Source organism: Danio aesculapii, chromosome 16 (genome assembly GCF_903798145.1).
Source record: "Danio aesculapii chromosome 16, fDanAes4.1, whole genome shotgun sequence".
Classification (NCBI taxonomy): domain Eukaryota; kingdom Metazoa; phylum Chordata; class Actinopteri; order Cypriniformes; family Danionidae; genus Danio; species Danio aesculapii.
The window spans coordinates 54371535-54394719 of record NC_079450.1 but is presented as its reverse complement, the minus strand read 5'-3'; the positions used below and the strand labels follow the sequence as shown (position 1 = coordinate 54394719).

Genomic DNA, 23185 nt, shown 5'->3' with positions numbered 1-23185 from the left:
GAGCTGGAAACCAGCCTGGAAATGGCCAAAACCCCTCTAAAACCAGGCTGCTCGACCAGCTAAAACCAGCCAACCAGCCTAAGCTGGTTTAAGCTGGATTTTTCAGCAGGGCTTACAGCTGAGAGTCTAAATGTATGTAAAGATTTAAAGCTTTAAAGAGTTTTGTCATTCATCAGCCTATTAATGGTCAACAGTTAACTGTACTGTTGTAACTAGCAGTACTACAATGGAGGCTGTAGTGGTTCGGTGTGTTCCAGTTCTGTTGTCTGAGTGGTGGTCATTTTGAACTAATATGGTCCTGTGGTCCACTACAGTGGACATGCTGTAAAATTAAAATAAAAACTAAATGTAAAAACTCTAAATTGTAGAATTTTTTAACCCAAAGGATGAAGGAAATCACAGAAAAAAAAAAGAAAAAGAAAAAACTTTCTTCGGGTCGCAGGAGGATATGATAGGCTAATATTGCAGCATGCTAATAATAATTTTTCCCTGTGAGAATTCTCTTTGATAATGTGTAATGTCAATGTCAATGTCAATGTCAATTTTATTTCTATAGCACTATTTAACACAACCAGAGGCTGACCAATGTGCTGCACAGTACAAATCAAAACAGATAAAAACAAATGTATATATAAAATTATAAAATTATAGCTAAAACAGACACTTTTCACTGATAAAATGCCAAATCAAAGAGATAAGTTTTTAACCTAGATTTAAAAACAGACAGGGATGAAACAGATCTGATACAGAGGGGCAGAGCATTCCACAACCTAGGACCAGCTACTGCAAAAGCACGGTCACCTCTGCATTTCAGCCTCGACTTAGGTATGAATAACAGTCTCTGGTTAGATGACCGAAGAGACCGACCAGGCTGATGCTCAATTAAAATGTCTGACAGATAAGAAGGTGCCAGGCCATTTAGAGATTTAAAAACCAAGAGAAGCATTTTAAAAGTGACTCGATAGTGCACAGGCAGCCAGTGCAGAGAGCGTAAGACTGGTGTCATGTGCTCATGTTTCTTGATCCCTGTTAAAAGCCTTGCAGCAGCATTTTGAACTAATTGTAACCGGGATAAGGTTTTCTGACTAATCCCAAAGTATAATGAGTTACAATAGTCCAATCTAGTGGTAATAAATGCATGGATTATTTTTTCAAAATTTTTTCTAGATAAAATAGATTTAACTGTTTTTAATAGTCGAAGCTGAAAGAAGCAGGATTTGACCACTGCATTTATCTGTTTGTCAAAGCTCAAGCCATCATCTAGGATAACACCAAGATTTTTTTACCCAGGGCTTCATAGAAAAACTTGATTTTTCTAGATTAACTATCGGTGCTCTGGAAGAGTTTGACGGGTCGAACAAAATCATTTCACTCTTACTTTCATTAAAATCTAGAAAGTTCAAGAACAACCAGTCTTTCACATCCGACAAGCAGAGCATAAGGGTCTCTAGCCCATTTGAACGTTGTTTCAAAGGCAGGTAGATTTGGGTGTCATCTGCATAACAGTGAAAAGACAGACCATGTTTTCGAAAAATAGAGCCCAGAGGAAGCATATATAAGGAGAAAAGAATAGGGGCTAAAATAGATCCCTGGGGAACACCACATGACAAATGTGCTGCCTCAGATGAATGACGTACTGACTGTGTGTGAATGGACTGAATAATTGTCATAATACACTTTTACCCGACTCATAAATTGTTATACTTCAGATTGTTTTTAATTAATGTTGTTTTATTAACCCAGCTAGATTAGATTAGCTCCATAACACCTCAAACATCTGCTCAGGTTAATAATAACAGACTAAAATGTGAGTACACTCTCAGAAATAAAGCTACGCCAGCTGTCACTGTGGTGGTACCTTTTCGAAAGGTACAAATGTGTACCAAAGAGGTCCATATTAATACCTCAAGGGTACAGATTAGTACCTAAAAAGTACAAAAGTGTTCCTCTTAAAATACTTAGGTACTAGCAGGGGCGTAGCAACCGGGGGGGACGGGGGGATACGTCCCCCTCACTTTTAGAGACAGACCATTTAGAAGCAGGCGATTAATAATTATATGAATGTATGATCTCATACAGCCGTCCCCCCCACTTTTAAAATGTCCGCTGCGCCCCTGGATACTAATATGAACCCTTAAGGTATTAATATATGCACTTTTTAGAAGGTACCACCCCAATGACAGCTGGCGTAGCTTTATTTCTGAGAGTGTAGATGTCCTATTAAATAACCATCATTTCAACTGAAGTGGAGAAGAGCGAGTGAATTATCTGTAGGCCGCTAAGTCTGATCCACAAATACTGCTCTTTAGTAATATGTTGAGAATAATATATAGTCAAAATTATAATTATACCTTGCTTGAAAATGCTTTACTGAGCTAAGAGTGGCCCATTCAGTTATTCTGTTTAGGGGGCAAACACTTTTCACACAGGGCTATGTGGTTTTGGATTGTGTTTTCCCCTAATGATAAAAACCTTCATTTCAAACCTGCATGATATGTTTACTTGTGTTATCCTGACAATGATGATATGAAACATTAAGATGCTAAATAATTACAAACCAGTAAAGGGGCAAACACTTTATCACACCACTTAGTAGCTTAGATGTGTGTGTGTTGCCCAATTACAAACACACACACATGTAACATGTATAATTTGAGTAAAACCACACTGTTTTCACAGTTTTTCAGGGGTTTTCCCAGCTATAATACAGCTCTGATATGTAATTAATTGCAGAAACTGTACTGGACAGAACTTGGCTATGAATGAGATGAAATTAGCAGTGGTCACATCATTAGCGATATCACATCATTGAAGACTATAAAGTACATGAAGATGCTGCGTAGCATTAGTCAGTCTGTTTAGCAGCTGGAAACTGGAGGGTTAGTGAATAACACACAGATTTCTACAGTAAAACACCACACATAACAAAGAAACTATTATAAATGTATTTAAAACAGAAAATAAAAGAGTTATATTAGTTCTGAATGAACATGTTTGCCTCGGCTAAATTAAACTAGAGATCTCTCTGGATAGAGGATTGATAAAAGATGTTTTGTAACCGAAATAATAAATAAATCTGATGTAAATGACTTATCTTTGTGTGTTGCTAAAGCTGTACGCTGATGTTCAAACCTAAAGAAGGTATGTTGATGTGTGTTTTTGTCCATATATAATATAATGAAAGCCAGTGAGATTCACTGTAGTTTTTGGAAACTGGTCCAAGATCACCCTCTACTGGGTCTTTCACACATCAACAACGTAATACTCAACTTATCGCCACCTATTGAATTTTACTAATATGGTTCCCATTTCAGTCATTATTATTATATGGTAACGATCATTTTAACATCTCTGCAGTTTCTGAACTCAATTTATGTAAATAAAAGTAATTGTTTAAACACTTATGACTTTATTCACGTGTCCACAGACACAAAGAAAACATAACAGACCGTCTAATTGTAGGATTAAGTGTAATAAACTAATTTTAGGATCTTAATATTATCATACTGGTTAAAATTGCTTTGTTGTAAAATATGAAAAGCGAACAATAATGTGTCACATTATTATTATGTGAATTACTATAGTTAATCATTTAAATGATATCGTTATAAACTGATTATCTGATTATAAACTATCTTTAATTATTAACAGTTAATTTGTTTGTCATGCTAAACTTGATGCAACTATAATTACAACAAAATACCAGTACTTTATGGTTTAAAAACAATATATTGCTTACTATAAATTACTATAGTATTTAATGTAGAAATCATTAATAAAGTTATTAGAAAATTAAGCAAATACACACAATTAAATCGCTTGAGTAAAATGTATTATTGCCTATAATAACTTGCTATTATTTGCTTCATAATTAATTAATTATATAAATTAAATCTGTCCAATTTAGATCGTTCAGCAAGGCCAGCAAACGAGTATCTGCTTTATTGACCCTGTCAGATGATGACTGATCATCTATGATGACTAGAACACTGTTCAGTCGATTATATTGAATGGCGATCGGAAACAACGCTCCCCATTCGCCCGTCTCGATCGCAATATTTGTGAAATAGTAAACACTATTGTTTATAGTGTACAATATTTATTTACAATATTTATAAAACTATATTGATGACGATGTCCGAGAAGACGTCAATAGCATTAGCATCCGTCGTAACCATATATGAACCTAGATCGGGTGTGTGCCTGAAACGTGTGTGGTTCTGCGGGCCTGCAGCTGGATATTATTGGCATTGTTGGGGTGTGTGTCTGTGTGTGAGAGAGTTTGAGTTTGACATTTTTTTTATTTTATTGGAACGTTCAGTACAAAAATATACAGAAAAGCCTTATAACAACAAAAATAGACAACAGAAGAAAACAAAAAGAGAAACAAATTATTATGCCAGGGGTAATATAAACTACAATAGATCAGTTTAAATCTATCTTAAAGCAAGGTCACCGTGATGTATAAAAAGTCACATAAAATACGGTCAGCTGGGTACAGACAACACTGTAAGATTCACAGAGTGTTGTTGATTTTAAAGCTTTAACATTGCTGGAGGTAGACATTGTATGTCATCGGCCCTTGAACATTTCATTCTTGTTTTCAAACTATTTCATAACTTTAAGGTAATTCAATCATAACTTGATGTTATCGCTACAGAAAAAACAACTTAAACCAGCCTAGGCTGGTTGGCTGGTTTAAGCTGATTGACCAGCCTGGTTTTAGAGGGGTTTTGGCCATTTCCAGGCTTGTTTCCAGCCATTTCCAGCCTGGTCTTAGCTGGTCAGGCTGGAAAATGACCAGCTAAAACCAGCTTGACCACCTAGCCAGGCTGGGAGCCCAGCCAAAACCAGCTATGTCCAGCTTAAACCAGGCTGGTCAAGCTGGTTTTAGCTGGTCATTTTCCAGCCTGACCAGCTAGGACCAGGCTGGAAATGGCTGGAAACCAGCCTGGAAATGGCCAAAACCCCTCTAAAACCAGGCTGGTCAACCAGCTAAAACCAGCCAGCCAGCCTAGGCTGGTTTAAGCTGGATTTTTCAGCAGGGAATTAACAGCCATTGTAACATTATTTATCAATATGTGGAACTTTTTGGACTCTCAGCTAGGGAAATTTAAACTGTAAAACAGGAAATACGTCAGGACCATTGCTGTTGTTTAAATCCCTCGTTTAGTTTTGATCTACATGTGTATTATTTGTTTATTTTTAAATTCCTTGTTGAATCGAGTCGTTTTTGTGTGTGTTCAGATCGCAGACCTAAATTAGCAGCCAAGTAATGAACTGCTCAGATTAAGGAAGCTATTTTAAAAAATCTAAATTTAAATATTTTTGCCTGTGCTTGAGGGTTATTCTGCACATTTTACCATTGCTGTTTTTTCTGTATAAATAAATCGGAAAATGTTTACAGAAAAAAATGTAATATAAGTTATAAACGCGTATTTATTCAGGATAAAAGCCTTGTTACATTCTAGATTACACACTTTATAATTACCTGCTAAAACTACAAATAGCACAGATAAAACTAGTGAACTAGTCTGTAGGGAAAGCTTTGCTCATTAATAATAATCACCCAACGTGCTGTTCGACTCTCTCATTGGTTGGCTCGAGCGTCCTGAATATTCATTAACCACGCAACTGGACTCCAGCACGTTCTAATTAATATTCATGAGATGGGCTTTCAGAGCGTCTCCACAGGCGGACAGTTATGGCGGAGCCTTCATCGCGGAGAGAGGATGAAGAATGGCAGGATTTCAACGAGTTTAAGGGCGGAACGGGACGGAATATGGATGTTAGCGCGGAGGAGACGCCGCTGCCGCTGCCGCTGCTGCTGCTGCTGGACGAGCTTTCAGACGCCGAGAGCGCGCTTCAAACGGGCGCGTTCACGTCCACACACTTCGACGAGAACCTACAGCTGTGCTTTCAAGATGTGCACTCGACAACGGACGCAGGAAATAAACTGACGTCTTTAAACGAGGAGACGACGCTAAAATGCGACGAGTAAGTGAATAAAAGCATACGTTACTGTAATAATGTACCGTGCTGTTATTTTCATTAGCGGCAATGATGTCAGACGCGACATAACAGCGTAACGTTACTTCTAATGAATACATGCTGCAACGTAAACATTTAATTACGATTTTTTGTCTTGTACACTGCTTTGTTTACGTTGATGTTTAGCAGGAGTTTGATTATTAGTCATAAATGTCGTTATCATGAAGAATTCCTGAGCATCAGTCGAGGTCACATGACTGTGGATGTTGTTGTTTATTGTGTTATAGAGACAAACAAACTATACTGAAGCATTAGTAACCATACTAGTCATATAGCAACATGATTTACAAAAGAAATGTTTTGGACACTTAATAAAATGACAAAATCTCATCAAATTCTAATAGGCAAAAGTGTCCATTTCTGTGTATTCTGAATATTCCTGTGAATTTCTATTTAGGTAAACATTGTTTACAACAGGCTCGATACTGAAAAAAAAATGACTGTAACTAACGTTACGTTACACTTTACATTGTTTCATTCTGTAAATCTCTTTAAGGGATAGTTCACCCCAAAATAAAACACCTGAATTCTCGTTTCAAACCTCCCTTAGTTTCTTTATTCAATTAAACACAAAAGCTGACATTTTGAAGAAATCTGTAACCGTTAACTTCCATAAATACACACACACACACACACACACACCAAAATAAGGTGCTTTATAACTTGAGGATTAGCTGTGTTTAAATTGTCATTTTTGGGTGATCTATCCCTTTAACAATAATGAAAAATATATAAAAAGGTAGGGGGTGTAGCATTGCTGTTTTGGTTTTAGACTCCCTGTTTCTTCTGCAGGATCTGGAGCGCTCTGACTGATAATTATGGCCATGTCATGCCGGTGGACTGGAGTCAGTCTCGAGTGCGATCTCTTCACCTGTCAACACTGAGTCTGGACGAACGAGCGGTGAGTTTTCAACTTGGCAGTACTAGGCATAAGATGATATCCGGTTTACTGCGGTTAGGAAAAGTCATGGTCTTTATACCGCTCCTACAGTATATGTACTTTTTTTTACGTGTTTTTTACTATTTTATTTAGCTTTTTAGGGCAACAGTATCTTCAGCAGAAAAAAGACCCTCCACATCAAAAGCTGCTATGATTCGGGAAATATCTGTGAAACAAATCACTTATACACCAACATTCAAGCATGTTGTTACTTCATATCCAAAGGAAAGAAAGATTTTCTAATCTGTGTTTTTAAAACTAATAAAGAGAGCAGAAGTGAATGATTGATATGAATTATTTAGCCTGACATGTTTATTGCTCCAAAATATTTGAAATGTTTCATGAGATAAAATATAGTGGGTTCAATGGGAAAAAGTAGTTGTTTTACCCAGACATTTAAAAACAAAGAACATAGTTTAGAGCGGCGATCACAATACTATCAGACTGATGTTATCATATTGTCAGAATCTTAAGCAGTACTCATGCAGCAGTAATGCTTAACCACGTCTCTTTGCCTCAGCGGCTGGAAAGTGTGAACCTGGACGTGTCTGATGATGAGGAGCTGCGGGATCAGATGGACATGCACTCTATCATTGTGTCCTGCATCAACGAGGAGCCGCTGCTCACTGCTGAACAGGTATGAAGACGCTCATGTGACATACCTAAAACACGGATTGCTGGAAAAACTCGTCAGTGGCAGGGAAAGAGTTAAAGTGGAGGGTTTACCTGCGTTCTCCATTTTAAACACTATATCCGACCCCCTAGTTTTTCACGATTCATTTTGTGATTTATTTTTTTGCAATAAAAATGATTTTGTGGTGGTAATTCCCAGAAATTGGCAAACAATTTTGCGAATAAAAATAAATAAATAAATATAGAAAAATTATATATATATATATATATATATATATATATATATATATATATATATATATATATATATATATATATAGATATATATATATATATATATATATATATATATATATATTTATATATATAGATATATATTTATATATATATTTTCATATATATATATAAATATATATATAAAAATAAAACTAACATAGTAGGCTACCTTATTTACCATATTAGGTAGCCTACTATGTGAGGTGTGCAATCTTACACAATGGGAATGACACAAATCATAAAAATAAATCTTTATTTTGGTCTCATGTCCAGATCAAAACGGTTGGGATTAAGCCAAAGGAAGTTTGTATAACCCCTATTTTTATCCACAATCTTATTCAGCATCTGACATCATGTACCTCACTCAGGACTTGCATTAGGGCTTCCCCTACCGTAATTTGGATTGCCGTAAAACTCGTCAGTGACAGGGAAGCGTTTTCTTTCATTAACTGCAGAAAAAGAGTTAAACGAAGACATTTATAATACCAGCCATAGATGTAAAGCACAAATAATGTTCTTCAATTTGGTCACGTCCAGCGGCCGTCATCCTTGAACCAATCTCCATCATTGTAAGCTGCTTGCTTTTCTGTCTGTTCCCTTGCTCCGTTTGTTAGATGTTTGCTCCAACTTTCTTTTGCAGTCTGAAGTGCGTCAAAACGCCCAATTCGTGCCACAGAATGTCTAATCACATCTTTGCATTGACTTCAAATGTAAATCACTCGCAATTTATCCACGTCTGATTACTGCACGGGCTGCAAAACAACCCCCCCCCCCTCCTCCATGTAATGTTAGGATCGTGAGGGCGCAGGTGAGCATCATTTTGAAGAGACACTCAAATAAATCACATGTGCTGCGTATGCAATGTCTATAAGTCACGTAAAACAATTTATTGCAAACTGAAATAAATATAATGCGAATATGTGGTTTAGAATTGGATGTTTAATGAGCTTATTTACATTTTTTGCGATTATTTTGCGCTTAAATTAAGAATTTTGCAGGTTAAAAAAAATTGCGACATTTTGTTAATATTTTGCATTCGATTCAGCGATTGCAAATTCGCAAAAACTAGGGGCTCTGCTAAATGAACAAGCGATTGACGCTATGTTGTAACATCATGCTATGTATTATAAAAGGGTGACATCTAGTGGAGAAACTCCTAATGACATGTTCTGATTTGATCAGTTCGCATTTTGAGAATTGATATCGAATCAACCATGGTCAATTAAAAACGATTGATTAAACTTTTCTTTTGTCCAGCTCTAGTGGTAACAAAAACGTGTATTGAAGCCTTATTTGTACTGTAGGTTATTGAGGAGATCGAGGAGCTCATGCAGGAGTCACCAGAGGTGGAATCAGAGCAAAACGATTCACACTCCCTCATCTCTCAAAAAAGATCTCACAGCAGCCAGATCTACGAGGACAGTGAGTACGCCCTCCTGTAGTCTAGTTCAGTGCTAATGAAGAGCGTTTGACTGTGAGCTCTTTCTGCAGGAGTGAGGCTGATGTCTGTGCTGGAGCTCAACGATGAGCTGGAGGACGTGGAGACGGCCATTCGAGGATATTCAGAGGAGCTCATCCACCATCTGGCCAGCAGGGACGAGCTGGAGTTCGAGAAGGAGGTGAAAAACAGCTTCATCTCGGTGCTCATCGACGTGCAGAACCGGCAGAAGCTGCAGCGAGAGATGCTGAAGAAGAAGAGGAAAGTGAGGAGCACATCAGGATCAGAGAGACTGCCGTCTTCTGTGAGTAGCAGGAGTCATTATTGTATTGAACACAATTATAGAGCCTTTTCACGTTTCTGGGTTTCTCAGAAGTCGTCATAGTTGGTAATCTTAGAGCGCAGTGAATAGGAGAGTACAACAAATCATTTTTTACAGTCCAACTTGCTGAAATAATAAAAGAAAAACTCCATGATGGTGTTATCAAGACTTTCAGAAGAAGGACAAAAATAGTGTGAGACTGATAATGGCAGAAAGAGAGAGTAATGTCAGATTTACTGTCCTGCCCCTATAGATGCTGCATTACTATGAGGCGCCGGAGTGGACAAAGGTTGCGCGAAAGGGAAACCGAATGTTTGCACGCTCGAGAGAGAGACCGAATGTTCGCACACGCGAGAGAGAGACCGAATGTTCGCACGCGCGAGAGAGAGACCGAATGTTCGCACGCGCGAGAGAGAGACCGAATGTTCGCACGCGCGAGAGAGAGACCGAATGTTCGCACGCGCGAGAGAGAGACCGAATGTTCGCACGCGCGAGAGAGAGACCGAATGTTCGCACGCGCGAGAGAGAGACCGAATGGTTCGCACGCGCGAGAGAGAGACCGAATGTTCGCGCCGCGCGAGAGAGAGACCGAATGTCCGCACGCGCGAGAGAGAGACCGAATGTTCGCACGCGCGAGAGAGAGACCGAATGTTCGCACGCAGCGAGGAGAGAGACCGAATGTTCGCACGCGCGAGAGAGAGACGAATGTTCGCACGGCGAGGGAGAGACCGAATGTTCGCTACGCGCGAGAGAGAGACCGAATGTTCGAACGCGCGAGAGAGAGACCGAATGTTCGAACGCGCGAGAGAGAGACCGAATGTTCGAACGCGCGAGAGAGAGACCGAATGTTCGAACGCGCGAGAGAGAGACACCGAATGTTCGAACGCGCAATAGAGAGAGACTGAATGTTGAGAGACTGAATGTCCGCACACGCGAGAGAGAGAGACCGAATGTCCGCACACGCGAGAGAGAGAGAGAGAGAGAAAAAAAAAAAGAAAATATGTTTGCGCGAGAGAAACACACCGAATGTTCGCGCGCATGAGAGAGACCGAATGTTCGCACGCGCGATAGAGAGACCGAATGTTTGCACGCGCGATAGAGAAACCGAATGTTCGTGCATGTGCGCGCGAGAGAGACCAAATGTTCGCACGTGCGAGAGAGAGACCGAATGTTGAGAGACCAAATGTCCGCACACGCGAGAGAGAGGGACTGAATGTTCGAGAGGGAGAAAGAGAGAGAGAATGTTGCGCGAGAGAGACACACCGAATGTTCGCGTCCAAGAGAGAGACACACACACCGAATGTTCGCGCTCGAGAGAGACCGAATGTGCACACGAGAGATCTGCTCAAAGTTTAATACACCGTTTAAGTATAAATGCATTTTTCAAGATATTTATCAATTTTTTTAGTTACATGATCACTTTCAGTATTTTTTTAGGACACATTTGAGTAATAAATAGCATTTTAAAGTCAGCAAAACTGCTCAATTTATCCTAAATAAAGTGCAAATTATAACTTCACAAATGTTACACTTGTATTAACAAAACGTGTCATCTTTAAATAGAACCTATGGAAATAAATGAGTAAACATGGTAGTATTAGCAATAGTATTTAATAATAGTAACTTTAATAGTCTCTCGTGCGCCAGCATTCAGTCTCTCTCGCACGTTCTCGGGCTCCCTGCGTTCGCTTGACTTTTGTCCACTCTGGCGCCACACACATTACGAACACCTTTTTACTCATACGTTAAGTAATATTTACAACAGATTGTTACAGACTTTTACTCTACTTGCACTACGTTTTTGTGCAAGTAATGGCACTTTTACTTGAGCATGATTTTTTTAGTACTCTTTCCACCACTGCTCAGAAGTGACAAGAAGGCACCGTCCTGCAATAGAAAGGATGGAGCGAGTTGGAGGTTTTGACAAGCTCTTTCTTTCTTGCTCTGTAACTCTCTCTTACTGTAGTTGATGTGATTTTATATTTCAGTCATTCTGTTCTTTCTGTCCTGGTCTCTTTCTCCTCCTTTTTTTCTATTCTGTGCTTGTAGCGCTTCAGCATGGAAGGAATCTCGACTGCCATTCAGAATGGTTTTCGGCACACTTTTGGGAATGGCGGCGGTGAGAAACAGGTGTCTCTAATTCTTGCTTTCTCTTTCCTACTTTTCTGTGCGAGTCAAATCTGCTCATAAAAGTCTGATATAACAGATTATATACAGAAGCAGCTGTTTAAATGTTCTGTCATTATGGCTGTGGATCAAAACCTTGACATTAGGTGTAGCTTAGATGTGCTGTCAATCCTGAGACTGTTTTGGATTGTTTGTTACGCATTGATGATGCATTGTGTCAGACTCAGCACTTGTAAAATGTAGATGATCATAGAAATATAAATTCTTTGTTTGATTGCTCATGATAAAAACTTTGGGGTTGATTAGTAGATTAAAGGACCTCATAATTAAATCTTTAAGAAATTATAAAACACTTATTAAAAATTAAATGTTTATATTGTTTACCTGCTTGTCACGTGACCATTTATATAATCAATATATAGTCAGATAATCAATAAATACTTGTATGTAATAAGTAAGCACAAGTCTGTTTAATATGCATTATTAAATGAGTGCTACTAGTATATAGAAATATATACTTGTGACAGAATAGTTGATGTCTCATTGACTGGTAACAACTCAATAGTTACAAATCACAGCTAAAATAAGTACTAGTACCTACATAAATGCATATTAGTGTCTAGTGCTGTTTAACAATTAAATTTGACTAATTTAATACAAAATGGAAGTATTTACATGAAATATATATGAGCAATGTTATTTATATATATATATATATATATATATATATATATATATGTATATGTGTGTATATATATGTGTGTATGCGTGTGTGTGTGTGTGTGTATATATGTATGTGTGTATATTTATATATATATATATATGTGTGTATATGTATGTATATGTGTATATTTATGTATATGTATATATATATGTATGTATATGTGTATATGTATGTATGTATGTATATATATATATATATATATATATATATATATATATATATATACACTGGCGATCAAAATTAGAGAACAGTTTATAAATAATTGAACAATTCTGAAATAACGTCATCTTCACTGCTCAACAGTTCAAGGAGTTTTTGTCCCGTCTATACCATGCTACCAGAACACCTTTTCCACAAAAAAACTAAGGCATTTCAACAAAAAACATTATTTTGCAGAAAACACACTGATCAAAATTAGAGAACAACAATGATTGTAGCATGGAAAAAGATTACAGCAAATTTTTCTGAAGGTTACAACAATCAGCAATTAGTAGGAAGTGTACAGGCCTCTGCTCTGAATGACTTCAGCACATCTGCGGCCACAGGACAGCACTAGTCTCTCACACTGCTCTGGTGTGATTTTGGTCCACTCTTCTTCCAGTCTCCTCCACAGTTCAGTGACTGTAGTGGGTTTCTTGGCCATAACTTTGTCGCCAAGGATTTCCCAGAGGTTTTCTATTGGGTTGAGTTCAGGACTCTGGGCAGGCCATGTCATTATTTTAATGTTTTCAGTTTCAAGGAATTGCTTTACCCGTTTTGCTGTGTTACATGGAGCATTGTCCTGCATGAATACTGCGGGCTGATTGGGTGATGAACGCAGGGAAGGAACCATATGTTGTTGAAGAAGGTTTTGATAAACATTTGCATTCACTCTGCCATGTAGCTGTATAAGAGGCCCAACTCCTGCTGCAGAAAACATACCCCAAACCATGACACTTCCTCCTCCACTTTTTACTGACTTCTTTACACACTTTGGGTTCAGTCTTTCTCCAGTTTTTCGCCAAACATAATGTTTCCCATCGGACCCAAATAAATTAAACTTGCTTTCATCACTGAAGTGAACTTTGGACCAGTTCTCCTCTGTCCACACAACATGCTCCTCAGCAAAGCGTAGTCTAGCCTTTTGATTCTTCCTGCTAATGAGAGGTTTGGTCACTGCAGAGTGGGCTTTCAGTCCAAATGCTCTTAAACGTCGAGACACTGTATGACGAGATCTTTACCCTGTTCAGCGCTGAACTGGTGAGCAATTCCAGCTGCAGTGTGGAAACGATTGGCCATTGAGATCCTCCGCGGTATCCTGTCCTCTCTTGTATTTGTCTTCCGTGGACGACCAGCCTTCTTGGGGGACTTGAATGAGTTTGTGATGATGTAAAGATTCAATATTCTTGAAATAACAGATTTGGAACGACCAGCTTGTCTTGCTATGGCTGATAGGGTCATCCCTTTGGCTTTTATCTGGACAACCTGCTGCCGGAGGCTTTCAGTCACTTTAGAATGGCCCACCATCTTGCAGAGTCAGTGAAACTGAAAGTTAGGCTGCCAGGTAAATAGGGGTTGACAGATAATCGGTTGAATTAGCACCAGGTGCCAGATTAACACCAATAACTGGGAGGTATCTGAAAGTGTTCTCTAATTTTGATCAGTGTGTTTTCTGCAAAATAATGTTTTTTGTTGAAATGCCTTAGTTTTTTTGTGGAAAAGGTGTTCTGGTAGCATGGTATAGACGGGACAAAAACTCCTTCAACTGTTGAGCAGTGAAGATGACGTTATTTCAGAATTGTTCAATTATTTATAAATTGTTCTCTAATTTTGATCGCCAGTGTATATATATATATATATATGTGTGTGTGTGTGTGTGTGTGTGTGTGTGTGTGTGTGTGTGTGTGTGTGTGTGTGTGTGTGTGTGTGTGTGTGTGTGTGTGTGTGTGTGTGTGTGTGTGTATAATATGCTCACACATGCATGTATGTATATTTAAATAGAGTTCTATGATACACATATATTTAAAGTAGTAGTACTAGTAAAATGGTAATAGTACATGCAAAAGTCTGTTAATGCAAGATTTTATTTTGTAAGGAATGACAATGACAATGAAAATAAAAACTGACAATAACTACTGTCTAAAAATGTATTTTGCATAGGTATTAGTACCTATGAAATGCAATAGTGGTTAATGAAGAAGTAGTAGTACCTAATAGATACTATTATGTAAAAAAATAAGCAACTATATCATGAAAGTTCTACTAATATGATTTTTGTGTTTTGTTTTAAATGTTAAAACAGCTTGCCATAGTAAATCAGAGAAAACATGCTGTGTGTTAAGAGATCATGCCTGTGGAATGATCAGCATTCACTCAGTGATGTTTAACTCTCTCATCTCTGCTCTTCTTTTATTCAGTATGTACCAACAGTCATTCCTTACGAGAGGAGAGACGGTCCACCGTCAGTCCAAGACCTTCAGATCTTTACCAAAAGTGAGACCAAATGCTTTATTCTGCTATATGTTTCTGTATGTTAGCATATACCATTGTTAACATGTGCTCTTCTACAGTTTTGCAAGCTATGAGAGATCACAGTATTTTGCAGACGTTATAAAAGACCAGATCAATTTGAGCAAACAGTAGCTGTGTTTCCATTCACCTGTTATGATGAGCAGTTTGGAATAGCGCATTAAATAAATCTTAAAGGTGCAGTATGAAAGTTTGACACCCAGTGGTTGAACTAGGTATTGCATTCCTGGATTAAAGCACATGCAGGAGCAGGTTGCCAGATTGACGACACCAACAAAGGCTGATTTAAGTCAACAGCACGCATAACATACTATATAAATAACATATACTTCAACATAAACATTGGAGGCTGAGAAAAATGCTCATTTTAGGAGAAAACATGGCATTTAGAGGACTCTTCAAATATCAACGCTAACATTCGCTCTTCTGCAGTTTTAGAAGCCATGAGAGACGACAGCGATAAAGTCCCAAGTCTCCTCACAGATTACATCCTCAAAGGTAAGGACAGAAATGCATGCAGCTCAGGGACAGATGATACACATGTTTTCCAGGCTAAACTGGCAATTAAATGTGAATGACAGCTTTTATGACTTAGCATGTCTACAGCTGTCAGAGGATAAAACCTAAACAGTCAATAAACATCGACACCACAGTCACATGACTTCAGCATCAACACTATTAAACTTCTGATGACACTTTCAGTCTGTATTTAATCTCCACACTTCTGTGGGATCTCTGACCCACGAAAACAGAGCATTTTGAAAATGCAGAAGACCCTGTTCTAGGTTAAAAATACCAGTGTTGTGTTTCACAGTGCATACCAGAGACCGGATAAATAGACAGTGGTCCCTCACTGCCATTACTGTAGCAGCAGAGAAAAATGAATGTGATTTACTGCCTGGTGACAGTCAGCGCTGCTCATTTAGATGCCATAAACCCCCTGTGTGTGTCTGTTTATTTGTGTGTCTGTAGTTTTGCTGCAGTTTAGTCTCTATTATTAGTGGCTATACGAAAGGAATTAAGGCAAAATGTAGTTCAAAAATGGACAATTTTGTCTATTTATGATGCCTCTTATTTCAAACCCAAAAAATGCATTAACAATATTGTAATTAATACAAAAACACTATTAGATTTATATTCATATTTTAATTATTTGTTTTCTATTAAAATATGTTGTAAAATGTCATTCATTACTGTGATTTAGAGCTGAATTCGTTCATTCATTCATTTTCTTTTCGGCTTAGTCCCTTTATTAATCTGGGGTCGCCCCAGCGGAATGAACCAAGCACATTTTTACGCAGCGGATGCCCTTCCAGCTGCAACCCATCTCTGGGAAACATCCACACACACTCACTCATTCACTCTCATACACTACAGACAATTTAGCGTACCCAATTCACCTGTACCGCATGTCTTTGGACTGTGGAGGAAACCCACGTGAATGCAGGGAGAACATGCAAACTCCACACAGAAACGCCAACTGACCCAGCTGAGGATCGAACCAGCGACCTTCTTGCTGTGAGGCGACAGCACTACCTACTGCGCCACTGCCTCGCCTCTTAAAGCTGAATTTTCTACATAATTACTCCAGCATTCAGTGTCACATGACCTTCAGAAATCATTTTAATATGATGATTGTTTATCAAGAAACATTTCTCATTATTTGTATTAGTAAGGTAAGATATAAAAAAATGCATTGTTTTTAGCAAAGATCCATTAAATTGATCACAAATGACAGTAAAGATGTTAGATCTCCAATAAGTACTGTTTACTAAAATCCTACTAATTTTAGATTAGATTAGATTAGATTCAACTTTATTGTCATTACACATGTACAAGTACAAGGCAACGTACCACTTTTTCGGCACCCTTTTGAAAGGGTACCAAACACGAAAAAGGGTACCAAAAGGCGGAGCCACACGCGCAGCTGAACGCTATTGGTTTACAGAGATACGTCATTCGCTTACGCAACAAGCCAGAATGAAAACAAAAAACCCGCCATGTTTGAAATACACAGCGAGAGATTAAAGCGGAATTATAAATACATATAATAAAGAGCCATTATCGACCCGGGCTCAAAATAACCTTGTCGTCTTGATAAACAGCCACAAAGCCAAGAAGAAGAGCAGATTTACCCTGTGCCGCGAAGTTTTTTTACGAGTCTGAGGCGCGAGCGGTTTCGCTTTCTTGCTAGCGCTCGCACGCGTCTAACATTATATCTGAAATAACAAACATCTTGAGCTGATGATAATAACCTGCGCTTGATTATTGATGTGCTTTTGAAACCCGATCCTGTCAGACACTGACAAACGCGAGAGTGAAGCGCGGAAAAAACAAGAGAGGAGCCGGAAAAAAAGGAGCACATTATTTTTGAGCAGACGTGAACACACTACCTTTAATTATTATTGTTATTATCACCTTTTGGACTAATATGAACTCAGAATGATGGAATTGTTCTCTAACAGAGGCTACATGTGCTGCTGAAGATTATAGACACAAATGAGAGGTTTTCGCTGACTGTAGGCTATATATTGTGCTGTTTTTTAACCTAAATACGGACGAAATGTCTGTTGTGTGTAGTTCTTCTGTAATTGATAACATATCGAATACTGTAAGGGTCTGTATGTGTTTATATATGTTCATTTATTTAGTTATTTAATATAATTACAGACGTTACAGTAGGCTGTTTCGCACTGTCATTGATCTGCAGTTATAATCAACTCATGTTCATTGAAAAGTTAGTAATAAACATTTCTACACAAGTATTTATGTGTGTGAAGCATCTGTTTTGTGAGAAGAGCTTCTCATATGATATGTGAGCGACCCGTACAGCTTTATTGTAGACATTTCCTCAAGCGAGAATGACCTCGACTGAAACTTTCTGTCATACACCACGCCCACCAAAAGGGTACCCTTGTTAGTGGAAACGCAAGCTTGATAAAGGTGACCCGTACCAAACCGTACTGTACCGTACCGTACCAGTCAGTGGAAACGAGCCATTTGGTCCATTTCTCAGATCAGAATTGAAATTCTCAAAACCCCCTGTTCAATCGTCACATCATTGCGTCAGTTGTGCACGTCAAAAAGCAGTTTCTCATGTCTTTGAACAAGTTGCAAATGCTTTTATTTGTTTGTTTGACTTTATTAATCCCCAAAGGGAAATTCACACGTCACAGCATAAGCTCACCATACTAAACAAATGCAAATGATTATGTGCAATTCTCTGCTCTTTCCTACATTATCAATTGCGTATGTCATGTTGATCAAAATGTATTATTTTGGTCTCTGTCTCAATGTTCTCACCCCCCACAACATTTAACTGTTAAGTCTTAACATGCAAAATGGCTGAACAAGTGGTCATATTATTTTGTCATCCGCACATTTCCATTAGCTTTTTTTCTAAATCTGTCTAGAATTGGTCAATTTCTCCCTGGTGAATCTTGACTTTTCCTAATGAAGGTGCATCTCAAAGGAGGTTCTCCTATGTTCACGTCTACTCTTTTTCTTTGTGCTATGCAGTGCTGTCTTTTCCTTTCTGCACCTTTTCTGACATGATCTGTTAACAAATGACAGTACAAAGAGCAAAAAATAAATAAAAATAGCCATATTTTATATCAGAACAGCCCTCCAGAGTACACGCTTATATTGACAACATGACTAAGTAATTTGACTGTCTTATCCATACACAATGACACAAGGACTTTTAATTCTGACGGTACTGACACGTTCATTGACAGAAATTTAGTTTTGAGAGATGAACTGAAGATTTTGAGCAAGAGACTGGGTTTTGCAGGGAATCAGTGGTGTTTTGCTATTTGTACGTGTTGTTTTGAGAAATGCACTGTTTTCCAAAATTTCAGTTCTGATTTGAGAAATTTACCAAAGCGACTGAGAAAAACTGTATAATCTATTCATGTAGAAAGCAGTGACTTGAAATTATAACTATATTTTACAATATTACTGTATTTCACTCAAATAAAATCAAATTCAAGAGTTCCCACTTAGATATGCTTGGCGTATAAAGCAGGTTTGGCATGCTGTCCCGGGAGAGAACCCTGAGCTTGGAGATATTTGAGCCCAGGGCTCCCGCCAGGTCGATAAGCATATCAGGAGATCCGAGATCAGGTAGGTCTCGAGAGCTCCCCCTTTAGAAAAGGGAGGAAAAGGAGGAGATGGGGTGGAAGGGGGGATTCTTCCAAACGAAGATAGAGCAGTAGGGAGAAGATGATCCATTTATAGTAAACTAGGATCACTCTGATTGGATTATTACTGATTACAGATGAGCGGCCAGACGTGCTCAATCATATCACGTGCTCCTCTCGAAATTAGTTTATGAAACTTCACTATATGCGCCCTTGGGGAACATACGAGACTTCTTTCAATCTGGAACAACAGTTCTGTAGCAAAAGCTGTTGAACAGCTTCAGACATTTCATATTATTTATACAGTCAAAATGATTCGCCCTCCTGTGATTTATTCATTTATTTATTTAAATATTTCCCAAATGATGTTTAATAGAGCAAGGAACATTTGACGGTATTTCTTATAATATTTTATCTTCTGCAGAAAGTCTTATTTGTGTATTTAAAATCATTTTAAGGTCAAATATATTAGCCCCCTTAAGCAATATTTATTTTGATAGTCTACAGAACAAACCACCGTTATACAATGACTTGCCTAATTACCCTAACTTTACCCTAATTAACCTAGTTAAGCCTTTAAATGTCACTTTAAGCTGAATACTAGTATCTTGAAGAATATCTAGTCTAATATTATTGACTGTCATCATGACAAAGAGAAAATAAATCAGTTATTAGAGATGAGTTATTAACACTATTATGATTAGAAATGTGTTGAAGAAATCTGCTCTCTGTTAAACAGAATTTGGGGAAAAAATATATAAAGGGGGTGTTAATAATTCTGACTTCAGCTGTATATATTTCATAGTGCTTTTGATTTAGTTATGATCCTGCTCGCTGTTATATAGAAAAAAATACAGGTCAAAAATCTTAGTTTTTCCCCTTTACACTTATTAAACTGTCATCTGGTCATGATTATTTCTAATAATATACAGTCTAATAATATACACATTTTTTTCTTCCTTGTTTAAATATTTCCCAAATTATGTTTAACAGATTCGGGAAATTTTCACAGTATGTCTGATAATATTTTTTCTTCTGGAGAAAGTCTTCTTTGTTTTATTTCAGCTAGAATAAAAGCAGTTTTTAATTTTTTAAAAGCCATTTTCAGGTCAATATTATTAGCCCCTTTAAGCTAAATATTATTTCAATAGTCTACAGAACAAACCATCGTTATACAGTAACTTGTCTAATTGCCCTAACCTGCCTAGTTAACCTAATTAATCTAGTTAAGCCTTTAAATGTCACTTTAAGCTGTATAGAAGTGTCTTGAAGAATATCTAGTCTAATATTATTTACTGTCATCATGACAAAGAGAAAATAAATCAGTTATTAGAGATGAGTTATTAAAACTATTATGTTCAGAATAAACATCTCTGAATTAAACAGAAATTAGGGAAAAAAATAAACAGAGGGGTCAATAATTCAGGGGGGCTAATAATTCTGATTTCAATTGTATATAGCAGAGTTTGACTGTGGTTTCTCCTTCACAGTTCTCTGTCCCACCTAGAGAGAGGAGGGTCTCCTGTGGTCTGCGGTTTCGCAATCGTCCCAGCAGGAGTTTGGTTCACTGTGTTCCTCAGATTGCATGACGTGTTTGGCCTGATCTGCAGCTCTTCTGTTCTTCTCTGCATGTTTTTCAGCACAGGTTTGCAGTATTCAGTGTTTGTGTGTTTCCAGATCTGTATTTTAGGACTTGTGTCAGCAGAAGTAGGTGATTTTGTCTGTATGTGCAAGACTTCTGAATCACCTCGGCCTATATATAAATAAGTCAAAACTTTTTAAAAGTACAGCAGATGATGAAGCAGTTTGATTATTCTGATTGGAGCTGGGGCCAAAAATCATTTGAGAAATTGATTTTAACAATGCATCGCTATTCTGTCTTATATCTATTCTGAGCTTAGTTTTTAAAGTCGGTGTGAAATCAAAACCTTCCTTTATTTTGTTAACAACGCCCATCTTCCAATATGATCCAATCGTTTTCCAATGGACAAGATAGGCTAGTTTAACAGCAGATGCGTTCTAGGCTAGTTTTAACAGCAGATGCGTTCTAGGCTAGTTTAACAGCAGATGCGTTCTAGGCTAGTTTTAACAGCAGATGCGTTCTAGGCTAGTTTAACAGCAGATGGCATTCTAGGCTAGTTTTAGCAGCAGACACCGTTCTATGCTAGTTTAACAGCAGATGGCGCTCTAGGCTAGTTTTAACAACAGACGGCGTTCTAGGCTAGTTTTAACAGCAGACGGCGTTCTACGCTAGTATAACAGCAGACTGCGTTCTACGCTAGTTTAACAGCAGATGACGCTCTAGGCTAGTTTTTAAAGCAAACGGCGTTCTAGGCTAGTTTAACAGCAAATGGCGTTCTACGCTAGTTTTAACAGCAGACTGCGTTCTACGTTAGTTTAACAGCAGATGACGCTCTAGGCTAGTTTTTAAAGCAAACGGCGTTCTAGGCTAGTTTTAACAGCAGATGGCGCTCTAGGCTATTTTAACAGCAGATGGCGCTCTAGGCTAGTTTTAACAGCAAACGGCGTTCTACGCTAGTTTAACAGCAGACGGCGTTCTAGGCTAGTTTTAACAGCAGACGGCGTTCTTCGCTAGTTTAACAGCAGATGGCGTTCTAGGCTAGTTTTAACAGCAGACGGCGTTCTTCGCTAGTTTAACAGCAGATGGCGTTCTAGGCTAGTTTAACAGCAGATGGCGCTCTAGGCTAGTTTTAACAGCAGACGGCGTTCTACGCTAGTTTTAACAGCAAACATCGTTCTATGCTAGTTTATCAGCAGACAGCACTCTAGGCTAGTTTTAACAGCAGATAGCGTCCTAGGCTAGTTTTAACAGCAGGTGGCGTTCTAGGCTAGTTTTAACAGCAGACTGCGTTCTAGGCTAGTTTTAACAGCAAACGGCGTTCTACGCTAATTTAACAGCAGATGGCGCTCTAGGCTAGCTTTAACAGCAGACGGCATTCTAGGCTAGTTTTAACAGCAGATGGCGTTCTAGGCTAGTTTATCAGCAGACAGCACTCTAGGCTAGTTTTAACAGCAGACGGCATTCTAGGCTAGTTTTAACAGCAGATGGCTTTCTAGGCTAGTTTAGCAACAAATAGCGCTCTAGGCTAGTGTTTAACAGCGCTGTAGGCTAATCACACCATAACTGAAACGCTTGCAAGAAAGTCAGGTTTTATGTTAGAAGATTAATGTAAACGTTGCTACAAACACTCTTGTAAGTAACTTACAGTTTTTCTGACTTCATTTGTAATACTCTTAGGTTCAGTTGGTGTTCGTAAGGAATTGTGCGCAAGCAAAACACTGAACCCTAGAGCGCTGTCTGCTGCTCAAAACTAAGCTTCAAGAGAGAATAGCGATGCATTTTGAAAATCTCGATCAATTTAATAAATTGAAGTAGCAGTTTAGCAATTGTGAGTAACATAATAGATTGTTTTCACACTGATAAAGTAAGTAGAAGTGAATGACCCCAGAAGGCTTCGTGTTATGGTATTCATGTTATGAAAGGCCTGCTCCATTAGGGCTGACAGTACAAATGAAGACCGAGAGAGAGACAAGAGATGTGGGTTTATGAAGTTATTAACATCCCATGGTAAGTATGATTGAGTACTGTATGATTGAAATCAGTGGTTCTCAACCGATTGTGCTAATATTATACGATATTAACGACTTTCATTAAAATAATTATGTTAATATGGCGACTTATGGATGCTAAAAATTGTCTTCATTGAATTGAAAAAAAGGTGAAAATATAAACTAAACTATACCTAAATATCTTGAATAGATGAAGTTGAGCTTAATCTATTTTGCATCTGTAATTTGAAGGATTTGACCAGTTGTTTGGACTGAACATTTCTCTTTAACAGTAATGAAACAATGTGATGTGTTTTAGTCATTTTGTTGGCTTGTGCATGATAATTCCTGCTCTGTGTTATGCACCATCTAATGTACAGTCCATCTGAGAGCCACTGATCTTCAACAAGTATCACTGTTGAGTCACCATGGGATATTGTAGTTCCAATCCTAA

General features: G+C 38.1%; 1 protein-coding gene across 2 annotated transcripts in view; it reads left to right on the top strand.

The window, feature by feature from the left end:
* Positions 1-5680: 5680 nt before the first annotated feature.
* Positions 5681-23185, top strand: part of fez2a (fasciculation and elongation protein zeta 2a) — an 18216-nt gene continuing 711 nt past the window's right edge. The window contains exons 1-9 of one of the 2 annotated variants that reach the window (XM_056475639.1): positions 5681-5997; positions 6844-6952; positions 7512-7628; positions 9205-9322; positions 9392-9642; positions 11710-11790; positions 14908-14983; positions 15452-15517; positions 20652-23185. The exon at positions 20652-23185 is cut by the window's right edge and continues 711 nt beyond it. In XM_056475639.1, the coding sequence (XP_056331614.1) occupies positions 5705-5997; positions 6844-6952; positions 7512-7628; positions 9205-9322; positions 9392-9642; positions 11710-11790; positions 14908-14983; positions 15452-15517; positions 20652-20668 (1128 nt within the window). In that variant the 5' untranslated portion in view covers positions 5681-5704 and the 3' untranslated portion in view covers positions 20669-23185. The remainder of the gene's footprint in view (positions 5998-6843; positions 6953-7511; positions 7629-9204; positions 9323-9391; positions 9643-11709; positions 11791-14907; positions 14984-15451; positions 15518-20651) is intronic. The other variant, XM_056475640.1, reaches the window with a different exon arrangement.